Source organism: Aedes albopictus, chromosome 2 (genome assembly GCF_035046485.1).
Source record: "Aedes albopictus strain Foshan chromosome 2, AalbF5, whole genome shotgun sequence".
NCBI lineage: Eukaryota > Metazoa > Arthropoda > Insecta > Diptera > Culicidae > Aedes > Aedes albopictus.
In genome coordinates this window covers 513681175-513700633 of record NC_085137.1, presented here as the reverse complement: position 1 = coordinate 513700633, position 19459 = coordinate 513681175, and the positions used below count along the sequence as shown (strand labels likewise).

At 33.9% G+C, this 19459-nt stretch overlaps 1 protein-coding gene across 1 annotated transcript; it reads right to left on the bottom strand.

Annotated features, from left to right (window-relative positions):
- Positions 1–7361: 7361 nt before the first annotated feature.
- Positions 7362–19257, bottom strand: LOC109401747 (uncharacterized). Its single transcript, XM_029870202.2, has 4 exons — positions 13938–19257; positions 13668–13881; positions 8485–8988; positions 7362–8415 (listed from the first exon to the last, which is right to left on the bottom strand). The coding sequence occupies exons 1-4, from the start codon at positions 14046–14048 to the stop codon at positions 7448–7450; spliced, it is 1797 nt and encodes a 598-aa protein (XP_029726062.1). The 5' UTR covers positions 14049–19257; the 3' UTR covers positions 7362–7447.
- Between the last annotated feature and the right edge of the window lie 202 nt (positions 19258–19459).

The window sequence follows — 19459 nt, the reverse complement described above, 5'->3', positions numbered from 1 at the left end:
CTTTTGCCCCACAATTCGAACTTTTACCCCACTATGGGTAAAATATGATTTCCAAATCTTTTTTGCAAAAAGTTATACATGCTAAAGCATCTTCAAGGTATACCTAGTTACGCCCCAGAATAAAAGACCGAGTTCGATTTCTTTACAATTCCAATCCATGCGTTGGAAGGACCATCGCAAATTACATTTTTTTGATCAAAAATCAACATTTTGTCACAACTTTTCGAAACATTGATCAATTTTCATAATTTTTGGAGTGAAAGACTCTTTTTCAAAAAGGTTTCGAACAACCTTGACACCCGAAAGAAATAATTTGAATTGCGCTCAAAAACTTCAAAAGAAACTCTTGCCCTACTCGAACTTTTGCCCCACTTTACTCTAATTCTATAAAATCTCGAACAAAATTCCACTGAATATCACAGAATCCAGCCAGATGTAATTAGTGATTTTGAATTTCGTATCGTTGCGTCAAATTTTATAAGTTTCATCTTCAAAAAGAAATTTACGAAATTAATGAAATTCTGTGAAATTCCTGATAAATTTTGTAAAATTCTATGCATATAATCTCCATTTTTTCTTTTGAACATCTTAAATTATGTCAGTTGGATCAAACATGGAATGGAAGGTCTTGCTAAATAGCAATTCGTTATTTCAACGCTTGACGCTTTTAAATTGTAGAGAAAATTCTGATTAAATTTTGTGGAGGGAACGTCACTTTTTTAATTTCTTTTATAAGTTTCAAATATTTTTCCTGTGTTTCAGATTAACAGCAGGAAGTTCTAGTAGAAGAAACGAAGACGTTTCAAGCAGAATAATAGAACATTTAGCGAAAGCTATTTTCAAAACTTTTCAAAAAGATTTCTTCAGATAAAAAATCCCTTCTGACTTTAAAGGAATCATTTTTACAATTTTTTTTTTGGGAATTTTAGAAAATCCCGTAGGTATAAATTTATGAAGAAACTACCGAATCACAATAAAAAGGTTTTTTGATTAAACATTTAATTCCACTAAGATTTTTCATCCATTGGTAGATACGTATTTTGACTTCAACTGTAATGTCGCCTTCAGTGTCTCGTTGACGCGTTTTTTTTTTTCGATTTTTCATCGTTAATAGTTGTTAATACAGGTGTTTGTAAGCAAAATTTCGTTTACACGTTTTGCCAATAAGCTGCTGTCCTATGTCGTCTCGTAATATTCTTCTTCTTCTTTAGGGCTATACGCCCCCCCCCCCTGGAACTTGGCCTGCCTCGCTTCAACTTAGTGCTTCTTTGAGCACTTCCACAGTTATTAATTGAAGGGCTTTCTTTGCCTGCCATGCATTGCATGAATTTGTATATTGTGGGGCAAGCACAATGCCCAGGGAGTCGAGAAAATTTTCCCGACTGGGATAGGAATCGAACCCGCCGTCTCCGCATTGGCGATCCATAGCCTCAACTATGGAGAATGTTGAGGAGTTATGACTACGACGATTAACAAAAAAAAAACCTTCAAATTGTCAGATGTTGTGTGATTCTCGAATTAGATATTAGAGAATGTCATCCTATCGAAAGTTTTGGTCTGAATAATTTCAGAAATTCTTAGACATCTTTTATTTCATATTACATGACGCACGATGATGCAGGATTCCATAAACGATTCTAATAACACTGCTCGACAAAAAATGAGAAAAGTTCACGCTATGGAATGAAATTAAAAGTAACAGGGGTTTGGGACCCCAGAAGTGTCATAGTGAAGGAATTTTTGAAAAATAATGGACCGCGGCCCCACAGTTCAAAACCGAAATTTGTATGGGGAACTAGGGGTGTTCATTTCTGTAGGACAATCCTTAACCAGCCGGGACTTTGTGGCTTCAAATGGCTCGTTCTCCGAAACTAGGCCACCAAATTACAATCGGTTTGAAGCATCATCAAGGGGAAGAGTATATCTAAAGAATGATATGGTGGGGATCCCCGCTGACCCTCCCCCTTTTTGCTGCGGGCGGATCTAAGTGTGACATGATACATAATTTTCGCACATCATAATAATTTCGACTGGAAACAGTGTTTTTGAATCGCTGTTAGTGACAAATCATTATATAAATGTTGTTCCGGACCTGATGAGGCCATTTGGTTGGCACGGGTTATCCGGTGGCCACGGAACAGGTTCTGGGGACCACAGGGTCTCAGGCGGAAATGGCCAATTTTTTATTTCAAAAGAACACCATCATGCGACAACTCAAAATCTGCAAAATTCCGTGTGTAATCCAATAGAACCAAAAATTATAGATTTACCCAATGCTGGACACCCGGTGGCCATGGAACAGGTTCAGGGGACCCCAGGGTATCTGGCAGAAATGGTCAATTTTCGATGATAAAAGAACCCCATCATGCGACACCTCAAAATTTGCATAATTCCGTGTGTAATCCAATAGAACCAAAAATTATAGATTTACCCAATGCTGGACACCCGGTGGCCATGGAACAGGTTCAGGGGACCCCAGGGTATCTGGCAGAAATGGTCAATTTTCGATGATAAAAGAACCCCATCATGCGACACCTCAAAATTTGCATAATTCCGTGTGTAATCCAATAGAACCAAAAATTATAGTTTTACCCAATGCTGGGCACCCGGTGGACACGGAACAAGTTCTGAGGACCACAGGGTCTCCGACAGAAATGGCCAATTTTTGATTCCAAAATAACCCCATCATGCGACACCTCAAAATTTGCACAATTCCGTGTGTAGTCTAGTAGAACCAAAAATTTTAGTTTTACCCAACGCTGGGCACCCGGAGGCCACGGAACAGGTTCAGGGGACCCCAGGGTATCTGGCAGAAATGGTCAATTTTCGATGATGAAAGAACCCCATCATGCGACACCTCAAAATTTGCATAATTCCGTGTGTAATCCAATAGAACCAAAAATTATAGTTTTACCCAATGCTGGGCACCCGGTGGCCACGGAACAGGTTCAGGGGACCACAGGGTATCTGGCAGAAATGGTCATGTTAGGGACGCAACTTTCTCGGAATGTAATCAAACCTCTCGACAGCAGCTAACGGTTTCGAGACTGCAAAGAATTGGTATTTTATTTCAATAATTCACATTTTACTTAGCTTATTACTTACATTATACTCTCATGCCTGAATTCTCCGAGACGCGGCTCTCCTAACCCTTCTAATACTGTAGTTCGTTACATTAAACTCTTACACTACATGTTCTCGTAATTTCAACTGACTCCGTACATTTAGATGGTTAAAGGGAACTCGGAACTCATTAGGCACGGAAGGAAATTAGTCTACAATTTCCAACAGCTCAATTTTCTATGATAAAAGAACCTGCGACACCTCAAAATTTGCACAATTCCGTGTGTAATCCAATAGAACCAAAAATTATAGTTTCACCCAATGCTGGGCACCCGGTGGACACGGAACAAGTTCTGGGGACCACAGGGTCTCAAGCAGAAAAGAAAAAATTCCATATCTCTCGAAGAAATTTTTAAATATTTGGTTTTCTGTGAGAAATTCTTAGGAATATCAATCTAAGCTCCAAATATATATCTCGCGTTAAGTTTCATAACGACGTGTCTGCAATGATCGATTTCTTTTCATCGATTTTCTCTTTCTATTTTTACGGGAAGTTCAATAAGTATACTTTCACCTTTTTATACGTTCATCATTGGCTGAACGATACAAAATTCTGCCATTAAAACAATGGCTTGTTTTAACAAAACTTTTATATGTTTTAACACTTCTCTTGAATATGTAGATGTGTCAAAGAAATGTATAAGTTTTGAGTTTGCCTATTCTATTAGCGACAGATTTTTTATCAATCAGCCAATGATGGACGTAAAAAGAGGTTTAGGTAATTCAGTAGGAGACGTTACTGGCTTGCAATTTGAACAAAAATTACCATGGAAAATGTTTTCTCGTCTTTCTGATACATTTCAGTCTCTGCTAAAAATCCCGTTAAATTTTGTGGTATGCTAACGTATGAACCTCATCTACGAGTACAAGAAAGCAAAACATATTGTTCTTACAAACCTGTTGCAAATATTGGGTTGGAGTACCATTCTATATGCTAACTTGGTATGATGATACTTTTTCAGCAACGTGAATGCCGAATTAACCGTTTTTTTTACTATTTCAAAAATGCGAGGCAAACTATTAGAAACAAGCATAAAAATCATTGATTTGTATTAAAGTTCAATGGCACAGCATGTTACCTTAAGCTTCATGAATTGCTATTCAGAAATTCCAAACAAATTTACAAAATCTGGTTTTCTATGAGGAATTCCTAAGAAGACCAACCTCAAAACAAAATATTATCAAAATCTATCTGTTTTATGAAACAAATTCGCAATATTCGTATGATAATTATAATTATAATTAACAAACTACACAAGCTTATTCAAAATATTTTTATAATCTATATTTATGATCAAAACTTCGAATTTTCATGAAACAAATTCACGTAATTCCGTAAGTTCAAATCAATCGTAAAAAATGTGTTTCTCAAAACTAACTCATATGCACTCTTTACCGTATCATAAAAATCTTTATTTTTGATCTAAGGTAAACAAATCCAATAAACTACCGCATTTTAATTAATTCTTCATAAAGCTCGGAAGTTCATATGAATATTAGTCTGATATTCTGAAAATGTGGGAAATGTGTGCAGATGGTTTTAAATTTTTTGTTTCCTGAAAAAAGGTTTATCACACAATACCGTATTTTTACAATGAACCTCACAAATATTATATTTTCGTTGGTTGTTCGACCATGAACTCTGCCTGGATTCGAAGGTCTTTCTTCGCTGCCTTTGCAATCACCGAGAAGTGCACAAAGTCCGGGAAACAAACCGGGGGCTTGGGTCGCCAGGCGATTAGCGACAGTATCATTTTTCTGAAAACAGTAATTGAAACCAATCACATTACACTAAACGCCAGAGTTTCTCTTCATTACATTGAAAGGCCCTTCAAAAACTACTTGATTAGAAACTCCAGAATATCTTTCATAAATTCATCCAGATATCCCCCTTTAGGGTTTCTTTAGTTCATGGAATCCTGTAACAGTTGTCGATTTTTTGCATGGAACTTCTCTATTTTATTCTAAAGTTCTTCCGAGATGAAACATTCGATATTATTCCAGAGAACCATTCACGCATTGCTTCTACCGGTTATACCAAAAAAGTATTTCATGATACCTCTATTCTATGTTTTTTCATTGATGTTTACAGGAATTTCATCATAGTTTCTTTAAAGATCCAAGATTGTTCGTAAAAATTTTTTTAACAATTCTCCTTTAACTTCCTTATTCCTATAGAGATCTAGATAAATAAATAAATAAATAAATATATATATATATATATATATATATATATATATAAATATATATATATATCCCTAGTTAGAAGTATATTGGAATATGCCATTCAAATTTGGGCTCCTAGACAAATTATACTCGAAAGTGTCCAAAGAAGATTCATTAGATATGCGATGCGATCTCTACCTGGAATGATTCCATTGGCTTACCGCCTTATGCAAACAGATGTAGGCTGATCAATCTAGAAACTTTGAGCGAAAGAAGTGAAATGTTACGTATATTATTTATTTTTGATTTGCTGCAAGGAAATATAGAATGTAGTCCTCTATTGGCAATGCTGAACATTCATGCTCCATCCAGGACATTGAGAGAGCATGATTTTTTAAGATTACCAAATGACGGCCATAGGAGCTTTTTTAACCCGTTTGTAGAATGTTGTCGATTAGGCTGGAACAAATTTCCATTTCTTCTAATGTCACCCCCCCCCCCCCCCCCTCGCAAAATTTTGACCAGATTTCACATTTTTGAGGGGGGGGCAAAAATAAAATTTTAACGAAAATGAAATTTTTTTTACGAAATCTGGGCTACTCACAAAATTCCTTAACAAATCCGATGAGTTTTGTGATTTTGCCTAATTGTTCGGGTATTTTCTCACAAAATCCATTTATTTATTATTGTCCCCCCCTTGACGAGTCAAACAGCAAAGTGACAAAAGAAGAAAATGATATTTGTTCCGGCCTTATTTAATTGTGATTATTATATGTATGATTTTAGTATTAGCAAAACTATATTTAAGAAAGAATAGAATAAGAAGCAATATTCACTGTTTGATAGGAATATCTTAGACGGTGTCCAAATATATATATATATATATATATATATATATATATATATATATATATATATATATATATATATATATATATATATATATATATATATGTGTATATACAGGGGGTAGACAAAATGTTTGGGATAGGCAAAATTTTTTTGTCTCAAATAATGTTCAATGAACTGTAACTTTTTGCGTAGTTTATCAAAAATTCTCAAATTTTCACTGCAATTTGTCCAGCTAGTAAACTATAATTTGTACAGGTTTGGGTTTTGTTGGTTAACCCTACATTGAGTAAGAGCAATTTCAGCAAAATGCTTCTTTTCTGAGAGCTGTTTTTAAAAGTGTTATATCTCAAGGTACAGTTAACGTAATTTAACGAAATTTTGAACATTCATTACTAATTTATTGGTCTTTGAAAAACATTTGACTTATCTGAATTTTTTTTATAAGAAAGAAAGTTAAAGCGGATTTAATTTTCAAGTGAGAATTTCTAAACATTATACGATTTTGACATATTTGCATTACCTTTTCTATATTATGGATGGCCGTTTTGTTACTTACGTTTCAAATATATTTATATTAAGATGTATTGGAGGCTTTTCAAGTAAACAAAAATCACTTTCATAAATTTTCATACGATGTCAAAAATTTTGCTTTGGTTGTATATATTGAAAAAAATATTTCAATCGCTTTAACTTTCCTTCTTGTGTAAAAAATTCAGTTGAGTCAAATGTTTTTCAAAGATCAAGATATTAATAATGAATGTTCAAAGTTTCGTTAAATTACGTTAACTATACCCTGGGATATAACACTTTTAAAAATAGCTCTCAGAAAAGAAGCATTTTGCTGAAATTGCTCTAACTTAATGTAGGGTTAGCCGGCAAAGCCCAATTTTGTACAAATTATAGTTTAGCTGGGACAAATCGCAGTGAAAATTTGAGAATTTTTGATGAACCATAATAACCAAAAAGTTATAGCTCATTGAAAATTTTTTGAGACGAATAAAATTTGCCTATCTCAAACATTTTGTCTACCCCCTGTATAAATATATATATATATATATATATATATATATATATATATATATATATATATATTTTTTTCTTTATTATCGAGATTTTCAGCCCTTGGCTATATATAATATATATATATATATATATATATATATATATATATATATATATATATCTTAAGTGATTTCTTCCCAGTAATGTAGCTATTTGGATGCGAATGAGACATTTTAGGAAATATATTTCGAATATACACATTTTGCACACATTTTTATTTGAAAAATAACATACTATAATATACTTAAAAATGCAATTTCGAAATAGGTTGACGCGTATACTCCGTTGTTGTGTCTCGCATGAGACTCCACACATAATCACCCATCATTTTCGATGTTGCTTGGCACTGATATCGTTGCTCCATATGTTTTATATCTTGATGAAAACGTTCGCCTTGTTCCTCTGAGTATACACCCATATTTTCTTTAAATTTATCCAAATGAGAATGAAGAATGTGCACCTTTAGTGACATTCGACACCCCATGGTTTCAAAATTTTTCATCAGTTCATGTACTATGGCCTCATATCTTGGATCACGATTATTCCCTAAAAATCCTTGAACTATATCTCGAAAGCTTTTCCAGGCTGCCTTTTCTTTCTCATTCAATAATTTCGGAAACGATTCCGATTTTATAAGTTTTTTTACTTGTGGTCCTGTAAAAACACCGGCAGTTATTTTTGCCTCGGAAAGTTTCGGAAACAGTTTTGTTATAAACTTAAATGATTCCGAATCCTTATTCAATGCTTTCACGAATTGCTTAATCAAACCAAGTTTTATATGAAGAGGTGGCATTAAAATTTTTTCCATGTTCACTACTGGATCGTTTTTAACATTTTTTTCGCCGATTTTGTATTGGGCTCTGATTTCCCAATTTTTAATTTTATAGTGGTTCTCTGTGTCTCTGCTGTCCCACAGGCACAGGAAACAAGGGAATTTAGTATACCCTCCTTGTAATCCAATTAGGAAACCAATCATTTTAAAGTCGCCTATTACCTCCCAACCAAATTTTTCATACTGAATTTTGTTGAATAACAATTTTGTTGTGGCATAACTTTCTTTCAGGAGAATGGAGTGTGCAATGGGTAGAGATGGGTACTGCTCGCTTTTTACGCGGTTGTGCAGTAGCACAACCTTCAAACTTTTTGAAGAGCCATCAATAAAGAGCCGCCAGTCTCTTACAATCAATGGAATGCCGATTTCAGAAAATAGACCTGCAAAAAAAGAGATACAGTTTTCTTCGTTTTGATGCTGTTGTCATCCGAATAGATAGAAATACCCACCCTCGATATCTCTACAAAAGCAAATTCCATCTTCGCTGGTGTAATAGGAGGAAAACTCTTCATCGCGAGTTCTCTGGGATGTTATTCTGACGGATTCATCCAGCAAACTCCATTGCTTCAGCCTAGATAACAATAATTCGCTTTTGTTTTTAGGGAGTGCAAGGTCACGAATCAAATCATTTATTTCCGTTTGATTCGGATAATGTGGAATATTGAGCACTCCTCCTTGAAGTTGTAAAGACTCACTACTTGGGACAGAACTTCCACTAACTGTCGATATTGTAGTGGTACTAACAGCCGTTTCACAGGTACGTTGAGGTATGGGGCGTTCAGCGGAATGTGGAATTGGCGCACGTGATGAAGGGATATCAGGGTAAGTTGACTTTTTTTGACCACTAGCCAAATTCACAACACAAAAATAACAGTCGGTTTGATGATTTGAAGGTGAATGCCAAATCCGAGGCACAGCAAATTCCATTAATCTGTTTTCTCCTTGGTACCAACCTGAAATTTGTTTGAATATTTGTATTTGAATAATTGAGAATTTAAAAGGAATCAATAAATAGTAAATATAACATAAACATTCTGCTAACAGTTTTTGATGGTATAAAAATTGTACAAGATTTTGTTATGACAAGTATGAAATAGTTTTCATTCTTTCCTGAGTAAATCTATAATACAACACATAGAAATATTTAAAAAATGGTAATGCTGCTCAGAGAAGATTTAAGTTTTACAAATTTCTAAAATGACTAATAAATAATACCTTTTCTCCCAAAAATATTTCAAACCTGAAGTGCTTATCTTGATATACCATATTGCGTTGAAAATACATGTTTTACCATACTAAAGTTTTACGATACTTGATACATTTTGTATTCATCCAAATAAAATGTGGGTCATTCCATGTCAAATCGACAAATTTTTCATATGTTTTTGCCACTAATCTTTCAAATACTAATTTATATATTCTAGTTGAATAGAGCCTGCCTTAAAAAACTCTCAGCTCGATTTCTAACACTCGGAGATCATTCGTTCAATCCACAACAAAATTTGAATTTTTAATTATTTTTGAAAAAATCTCGTAAAACGCAATATGCATTCACTCATATCTGGTCAGCCAGAAGTCACTCTGTTTATCTTTTTATGTCCCTAAAAAGCTTTTTCTGCGTAGAATCTGATAGAAATAATCACAACACGGATTTCTTGAAATTTATCTATCATTTATGTGTTTTAATCCTATTTTGAAAGATTTCTCAAAAACACCCCTCTTTTTTGTCGATTTTTTAATTTTAAAAGATTTTTTTGACAGTTTCCCATCTTTTCCGCTTCTTTGTACAGAGTAATATTTGTATTAACAACGATAGACAATTTTAAAGTAGTGCTTCGAGTATTTAGGGAAATGTGAACCTACAGTATGACATTCATTGGTTAATATTATTATCGTCATGTATTACATATATTATATCACCTATCGAGCATATCATTCGTAATAGTAAAAAAACTAAATTACATAAACATTTAATCAATATAATTAATATACTACCCTAAACAAGTTTGATATTGTTGTGGGATTGAATTTTCAACTTACTAGACCAACATGTGAGAGGAGCACCTGTTGGTCTAGACTCTAGATCTTATCAAAAATTCACTCTAATACATGACAAATGTTTAGTCTTTGAAATCACCATAAAGAAATGTTTTCCATCCTCCACCCAACCATTCGAACAAACGCTCTAGTCGTAATTGTACATTGATTCTCCTCTGAGCTACACTGCCTGTAATCGCTGAACAGTCCCAACGGACTCCTATAATGAACTGGCATAGATAGAACAATGATAAACAATAATAAGATGTTGTGCTTATAGTTCTACCGTAGATAAAGTAGAAATAAAAGTCAGTATTGTGAACTATCTGTTTCAATTGAGGGGCCCCCAGATACATAGTGGCTTAAGTGACATTTTGGTCAATTTTTAGTTGATTATAGACAAATATTCATCAGACTTCATGCTTTTCAGCACTATTTTTAGATGTAACGTCAACTAGAAAAAACAGTAATTGGGAGAAAATTTAGTTAATTTTGGAACTCTTAAACAATTTGTATTGGAAGAAAAACTTTTGAGCTTAGTGGGTTTTGCGCAGAGTTTGGTGCCTACACGGTACAGTTCCTACCTTTCAACATGGTGCTCCCAGTTTAGTCCTACTGAAGGCAAAGTTTCAACTGTTGTTTTGTCTTTTTTGTACTTTTTTTCAGGAGTGAGCACCCATGATGTTAAAATGAACTGAATTAATCGGTGCCGTAACAGTCTGTTTACGGTTAGGATAAATTTAGGCGCGTAAGATTTTTAATGGTACGCTGATCCTATAACTTTTCTCTAATAACGAAGATTTCTTCATGATGAAAATATTTATATTTATATTGTTTTTTATTTATTGGTCTGTTTTTTAGACTACTGTCATCTATATATGTAAGGGATTCTGATTTTGAAACAGTTAAACGCAATAAATGACTATTATAAGTAAACAACTGAATATTATTCAATAGGAGCTAATTTTTCTGATAACTCGAAACCCAACTTTTACAATATCCCACGAAGGTTATACTTATTTTACTCTGTACAAATAAGCGAAAAAAGTGGGAAACTCTCAGAAAAATCTTTTAAAATTGAAAAATCGAGAAATAAAAGGGGTGTTCTTGAGATATCTATCAAAATCGGATTAAAACGTATAAATTTGAGAGAAATGTCAGGAAAACCATATTGAGATTATTTTTATCAGATTCTACACAGAAAAACCTTTTTAGAGACATAAAAAGATAAGCGGTATGATTGCTGGCTGATCAGAAATCAGTAAATACGTAATGCGATTTACGGATTTTTTTCAAAAATAATCAAAATTTAAAAATAGTGTGTAGGTTGAACGGATAATCTCCGAGTGTTACAAATCGAGCTGAGGCCATTATAAGCCATTTCCGACCTGCTGAAATTACTTTGAACATTACTTGGAATATCATGTGCCAATCGATTTGTCGATTTGGTATGGAATGACCCATGTTACATTTCATTTTATTCCTCTTTCATACAATAATTCTCTTTCATTGAAACATCACCCTGGTGGTTTTCTTCGGAACTCCAGTGGCAATCACTTTACACCCACCGAAATCTCTGGGTTGCCTTTCAATTAATTTTGCTGAGTTTAGGATGGAAGTTAGCTTTACCTGAAACTTATCACAACCAAAAAATCGGCCCAATCAAATACAAGGCAGCTAAAAATTTGCGGTGTGCAGAACATCAAAGTTACTTTAGGAATTCAATTGCATTCATCTTCAAAGTGTATACAGTCGAAACTAAGTATGTAAAATTTTCTAAGAAATCTCAGGAAGAATTCCTCAACAATTCTCTAGTAGCACTCAAGAAGACATTTCTGTGAAAGATTAAAAATTATCTTAAAAAAAAAATAAAGACATATATGAGAGAATTAAAAAAATGGCTGCCTTGTAAAAACCGAGAGCATGCATCTTGACTTCTTTGTGGTATTGTTGGAAAATACATTAGAAGTAGGGTAGATGATGATGAATGGGCCAGTCCAAAAACTGATCATGGTTGGACCAATTTTGAAAACCCAAAATAATGTATTGTTTTCTTAAAAACTCAAACTACACTCTCACTAATGACAAAATATGACTCTTTCTTCATTGAAATCACATCGGTTTTAATTAAATTACCGCCAAATATTTAAATTATTAATGGTTTTAGAAAGGCTTTCTAGAAGCCCTAGTGGAGCACCAAAAATGCTCAGTTTGTAGCATCGAGAACATAGAAATTCTTTTTCATTTCCTGATCTTTTTTCGTTATTCTATTGCAAAAATATCTAACCTTCTTTGGCGGTTGACCGACATTTGTCCGAAAACCAGTACCCCGAAAGAAGTTTCTCCGAAAGTTTTTCCCTCGAAAAACGATTCCCCGAATGAACCGTTTCCCCGAATGGACCGTTTCCCCGAAATATTTTTGAATGCAGTTTATTTATGAAAATACCGAAACGGTGTAATCTTGGTTGGACCAAACCATTACACCGTTGGTTACTAGGTCCGGCTTAGTTTGTTTACAGTTTTCTTTGCGCGCGATGTCAATTTCAAAACGTTCGTCGGTCTCAAAATGAAGTGGAAGAGTTTTGAAATTGCAAATATTTGATCTCTACGTACATTATATCAAATAACAGAGCCTTTGCCATCGCGCCCCGACCGTATGGATAGCTGCTCGTCCTGAAATTCGCCCAGTACACCGAGGCTCCCGAAGTTTCATCATTTTAATATCATATCCGGATTCCGTGCGCGGTATCTGCGGCCCGCTACCGATCGTTTGGCCAACCGAAAGCCTCGTACATTAATTGGTTATCACTTCTTGCAACACCGATTCGTTTCGGAACGACAATGCTGACCTGAAGTCCAATTTTCGCTGCGATTCACAAGGAATAAGAAAAGGTTAGTCGAAAAAATGTCTTCATGTTTCGTTGGTTCATCCATGATCATTTATTTGGTCCAACCATAAGCAGCAATGGTCCACCAAGATCAGAATCTTTTGCTCATAAAAGTTAATTTATAAAATAAATGTGCTAGTTATTTCATGCTTCTATGTCGTTTTTTGAAAATTAGATGAGTAAAGCTTTCAGCGAATCACAACTTGGCTGTATAAAATTGGCTACTTTATATATAAAAGAGGCTTCTATTATGACTAAGTGTTGGAATCAACGAAATTGGTCCATTCATCATCATAGACCCAACTACTGTTTTGTTTTTGGTTCAAATACCTGAAATTTTTCGAGTGAAATAAAAACAGATTTCTGACACAACCATTTGTTAGAAAAAGCAGTAAAACGTAAACATATGAATAAGTTATAGAACGTCTATTCTGCCCTTTTAAGCATATCTGAACTATGTTGAATTCAATGCAAGTAGCATTTTTCTCAGTTACAAAGCCATTTAAAATTAATTGGATTTTTGTTTTCATCAGGTTTCATAGCTTAATATAGCACAATAACGTTATGTATCTTTCTGACATTGATTTTAAAATATTGTTTTTGTTAGAGCGAATGGGTCAACCTCGTTGAAAAACAACATGGTACAGATACGCTTAGAATGGCAGTATTGTATAGATAAAAAAATCATTCTAAATTAAATACTGTACCATGCAACCGTCTTGTGCAATTATGACAGGCATAATGTGGCACCCACTGTTTATCTTGATGTTCGACTTCGATGTTGAAATATTGCTTGTATGCTTCATATAACTTGGTATCTTTTCGCAATGTATGTTTGGTTGTTGTCCTGGTAATAAAGTAACCACAAATGTAACAAAAATCATCTGGATGATGATTGCAGTCATCAGATCGCCAAAGCATCTGAAAAAGTGAACAGAAATTTAGCTAAAGCTTTTCAAGCACATTTAGTAATTTACCTCTGGTTTGCCATTGTCAACAGGCCGTAATTTCTGATTAACACTTGATGCAACGTTTTCTGAAGTATGATCGACGATCTGTTCAGCTGCTGCCACTTGTTGTTCTTCCATATCTGAAGTTGAAACCCTTCGAGCATCACCAGTTGCAGAGACATTTGTGCGACTTAGACCAGATCCGCTTGGTCCAGCATACAGGGTTGGAGCTTGTGATGAAGGAATATTTGGATAAATATTTAAGTTCCTCCCGCGAAAGATTTTTGCCAAACAAAAATAACAGTCATTTTGATGGCTAGTTGGCTGACTCCAAATTCTTGGCCTGTCAAATTTCAACCTTGCTGATCTATCTTTTGCTGGTTCTTTGAAGAGAAAACATATTATATTTTTTTTTGTTTCTATTGAAAAATAAGCTAGAAAGCTCAAATGCGGTATCAAAATTTCAACAGGGCATAATTGCTTTTGAAGACGGCCTTTTCTGTCAAGTCGTATTTCAGTCCTACCTAAAATCCATAGCCACTATATAAAAGAGGTTTATACTAATTCTAGTAGAAAGAATTTTTAAATAAATTCATTATTTAGATGGCTGAAAGCATCTCTACTTTTCAAATAGTGAATTGTATAGTAGGGCTAAAGTACGACCTACGGCTTTAAAATAGAGTTGTTTTCAAAAGCAATTGGTCAGGGTTCTGCTAAACCGAACTATTTACCATATGAAAACCATCGATGGTGGCAAACATACTAGACCTAACTGATAAGAAAGTTGTTCATCCCAATTAATTGTGAACTATATTACTAACATTCTGTAGAAGAAATTCGTACCCACAACACATACGGAAATTGTTTTCTGGCAATTTACGGATAAAAACAGTGGAAATTATTCAAAATGGCAAATAGTTCGGTTTATCAGAACTCCAACAAATTACGCGCGTTTGAAATATTGTTACTAATAAAATTGTCAATTTATCTAAAACCTACTAAGCAATCCAACAGCACAACTCTGACAAACGAAATGTGGAACCCAATATTTGTCTTGGTTTTTGATTTCCAGGCCAAAATATTCTTGGTATGCTTGTCTTAATTTAGCTCCATCAGAAATTGAACACTTTTTCACACGGGAGCTTATAAACTCTCCACAGACGTAGCAAAATGAGTCAGGTGAGTGGAGACATTCGGTCGATGACATTTTTTTTTTGTATTTCAGTTCTAGGCACTTTGGATTCTTATTACTAAGCACACTTGAACTCAAGTACAACTACTGATTCAGAAACAGAAACTGTAATTTTGCCGAGCAAAGCATTCGTATAAGGACTGTATCGAAAAGTTATTAGCAATGATGAAAACGGCTTCAAAAGATTAGGTTCAACATACAAGTAATTTGATGTTTAACCTTTCGCTGATCGCGCTGTTGTATTGTGTAAAACTCGCTTAAAAAAGCTCGTTCGTTGTACACAGCAACAGCGCGGTGCTGCAGAGGACGGCTGATCGCGCGATAGCTGAACGGTTAACTGGATGATCGACTGTACGTTGGATAATATTTTTGGGTTTTTGGCATCTCAGTCTGATTTATTGGACCTTAAGAACCGAAACGTCGGACTAAGAAAACATATAGTTGTTTTTGATTGACCAAATCAGACTGAGATGCCAAATACCCAAAAATAGTAATTTGATGTTTAGAAATATAGTATAAATCATTGAAAAAGAAATCGAACTGCAACTTTCTAGAAATAGTCATTTTACTTGAGCTTTGCTCGAAAACTAAACACATGTTTTAAAAATTCGGCACAAAAAAATTAATTTGCAAAAAAAATGTGGAAGCAAGTATAAGAAAAAACAAAAATCCGGCTCATTAAGCAAATACATACATAGGTACAATTCTCACGATCACCAAGGACAATTTCCTCTGAATTTTAAAGTATTTCGAATCACTGAAAATAACGCATTTTTCAGGTATTCAGTTTGATGGTGTTCCATCTAATCACGTTGATGTCAATTAAAATTATACAAAGCGAAAAAACCTTTTTTTATTATTCGATGTACATAATAGAGGAGTAGTTATAGCAAAGAACTAAATTTACGCTTTTTTTACAGTCCGATAATAAGTTGATGATGTTTTTTGTATAGAAAATATCTATTTCGAAAACCGGTGTTATGTAATATATAAAGTGTGCGTAATCCCCAACAAGATGTTTTTTCCACATTTTTTTCATTACAAATTTTACTCGCTACAAACTATTTAATTGCGAGGAAATATTTTAAGAAACCGAATTTTGATCAGATTTTTATTTTGTGACATGCATTAATCTATCCATACTTCAATAATACTTAAGATTCTAAAATAAAGAAATGTTGGACTCATATTTAACTAAATCGTAAAGATTTGCTAGTAGAACCGAAATAAAAAGACTTATTTAATTCAGTGTTGAGATATAACGTCATAAACATTGCTAATTATTTTACGATACAATCCATATAAAAGCTTTTTTCTTATATAAACTGGTTTACTTAACTTTACTTAACAATAAAAACAAATCAAATCGTAAGTGGGGTGATAAATCTACTTTTTTGTGTTTAATAATTCAGTCTTAAAATGTAGAACTTCAGTTGCTGATTGGATTTAAATGGTATTCTGTAAGTCATAACAATTCGAATTTTAATTCTCGAGTTGTTTCTGAAAAGCAGGTTTGGAAAAATGTGCAAAAATGTTGTTTTGTAAGAAATTTTAGTATTTTCTATCTGTTCCTAGATTCCAAACCAGGCATGCATTGTGTTTTTATGTTGTTTTGTACAATTCACTATTAAAACACAATTTTTTTGAACTAGAAATCAATTAAAAAAATATCTGTTTTTTTATTCGGACGCAGTAACGTTTTGTGTTCAACGTTTGATTTCAGCGTTCTTTTCGAATACTTTTTATATTAGCGACGCACTTAGAACAGCTAAAACGACATGGAATATTAGAAGTAATCAGCCAAAATAATTCATAACAAACACTGCGCAACATTTTTTAGGCTATCGAAAGTAAACAAAATTTTATCATTGGTTCCTGAGCATCAACCAAACAGCCCAAAGTATCAAATGCAACAAAACCATATTTGAGTTTTAAAAGTTTACAACGGAATTTTGTTTTAGACAAAAATTATTTTCTTTAGATGAAAGTTGGCCATGTCCAGTAACATTTTCATTCTTTCGGAGTACTGTTCGGCTGTCTAAATCTCGGTAGAAATAAACCGAGATTAAGCTTTTAAAAATAATTGTATCTTTTTCTGTAAAAAATAAACTTTTTATGATATCGACACGCTTGAATTAATTTAATGTTAAAGAAAATGATCAAAACTTTAAAATATTCGCGTATTTTTTGCACTGTGAAATAAAAACAACCGTAACTTTGTTATCGGCGCGAAGAATCACGACCACGAGTCCGACTGAGACAAAGATTCGAATAGCACTAGGCAGTGCGGTGTTGCATTGTTGATCTACTCGTAAGCCATTATCACACACTATCGCATGATTCCATATAGGGTTGGTGTTCGAGAATTCGCCATGTAGCAGTATTCGCCACCCTGTATTATTCAGCCTTTCGCTGTATAGATCGATATGAATGATTTTTTTGTAAAGTAAAACACATCCAAATGATATGAAAACGCTGGATGCTTTGGATGCTTTAAGTTTACTCAAAAAAATTAAGAATAAAAAAGTTTTCATAAAATTTTAGCTCCATAAATCAGTATTGCCACTCCTGCTCCAGTATTCACCACCCTCCATAAGAATTGCTTGGGGGCAGCGAATATTGGAACACCTACCCTATCGCATTATTCTCTACCATCTATATCGAATTCTTGATAGGGAGAAGTACCGTAAAACGGGGTAACATTGATCAGCGGGGAACCTTTGATCACCTTGACTATTCTTCAGGAAAAATCAAATCTTGAACATTCCACGACAAAAATCAAGGTGAGTTACACCGCTAATCAATGTTACCCAGTTTTACGGTAATTATTGCTGCATAATTGTGTGACATCCGTCGTAGGAAACAATCGCAGCACATTTAGTGATGATATTAGTAATGGAAGGAAATAGAAGAAGAAAGGGGGGATCCATAAAGTACGTCACGCTTATAAGGGGGAGGGTGGGCTCGGAAAATATATCAAATATACGAAAACCTCGCACGAATGGGGGAGAGTGGCTAAAAGTCCTAAATTGTGCATGACGTACTAAATGGATGCTCCTTAACATAAATCATGTCCATTTAGAATCCGTACACACGGAATCACGAATATCTCTGGAATAAACTGGCTTGTGAAAATGTCAACCTTTCAAAACATGCATATTTTAGAGCGCCTTCATGAAAAAATATCATTAAAATTATTACTTTTATTTTTTAATTTTACTAATGTAAACTTCCTTCAAAAGTTGTCTAACTGTAAAATTTGTAGTATCAAGCTTTTTTGGAAACATATTTTATAGTGCAGTGTCCGGAGTCGGTTTTCCTGTCTTTCTTAGATTCCTAATCGTTTTGACCAGTATTTTTTTCAGTTATGGAAATGGGGGCGTTTGAATGGATGTAGTATATTGGAGACTATGAAAGAGTTATTTTGAAAAACACTACTCAATTTTTGCGTTGCCTCTGAAAATCTTTCGACTGTAGTGACAACTTTCGAATCCAAGCCAAATCTTCTTTGGTCCTTTGCGGTGTTTTAAAAATTGCTAGTGATTTCTGAGGCTTTAGATCTTGTACAATTTTGAGTTGATCATCATGTTGTTACTAAAACGGTGTCCAAAGGAGGACTACCCGCCATGCCATGATATTCGTAGTAAATTTCTCCATGAACACGAACTCCAATCGGCAGGGGACATCTTCTCATGTCATGATCAATAACATTTGAGCGCGTAACAAATGATAGTTTTGGCGATATTTAAGCTTTTTGCTATAGTCGCGCTTGAAAATGTTGAATTTTCAAGGCGTTTGTGCTAGATTTTTTTGTTCGTCTTATTTTCATTCTGGTATATCTTTTGATTCGTTGTACGAAAACCGGTGAAATTTTCACCATTAAAAGAGGAATAGTTTATGAGTAAACTAAGCGTGTCACTAGAAAATATGCAGCGCGTACGGATTCTAAGTGGACAATGCAAACACTTACACACTTGATCTTCCGTAGATTTTCTCACAGAAAATCAGAGTTTTGTTACATGAAACTTTAAAGCTTAGAATGAATATTTAGATCTTGAATACATTTTAGAGAGGATTCCGTTTGGCGTGTTTGGTGTTTGTGGTGACGTTCCAATGAACTTCTCGTATATAAATTCCAACTTTTGAAGATATATATATATATATATATATATATATATATATATATATATATATATATATATATATATATATATATATATATATATATATATATATATATATATATATATATATATATATATATATATATATATGAAGATACGGTATTTTGTGAATTTATTTTATGTTTTTTAAAAACTTAAAAGAAGCGAATACACCTTGAGGATAAATTCAAGAA

Coding starts and splice junctions, on each gene's coding strand:
- LOC109401747 (XM_029870202.2), bottom strand. CDS start 14,048: ATGGAAGAACAACAAGTGGCAGCAGCTGAACAGATCGTCGATCATACT. Junction 13,882..13,937: donor TTGACAATGGCAAACCAGAG/GTAAATTACTAA, acceptor TCACTTTTTCAG/ATGCTTTGGCGATCTGATGA. Junction 8,989..13,667: donor TTGCACAAGACGGTTGCATG/GTACAGTATTTA, acceptor AACAAATTTCAG/GTTGGTACCAAGGAGAAAAC.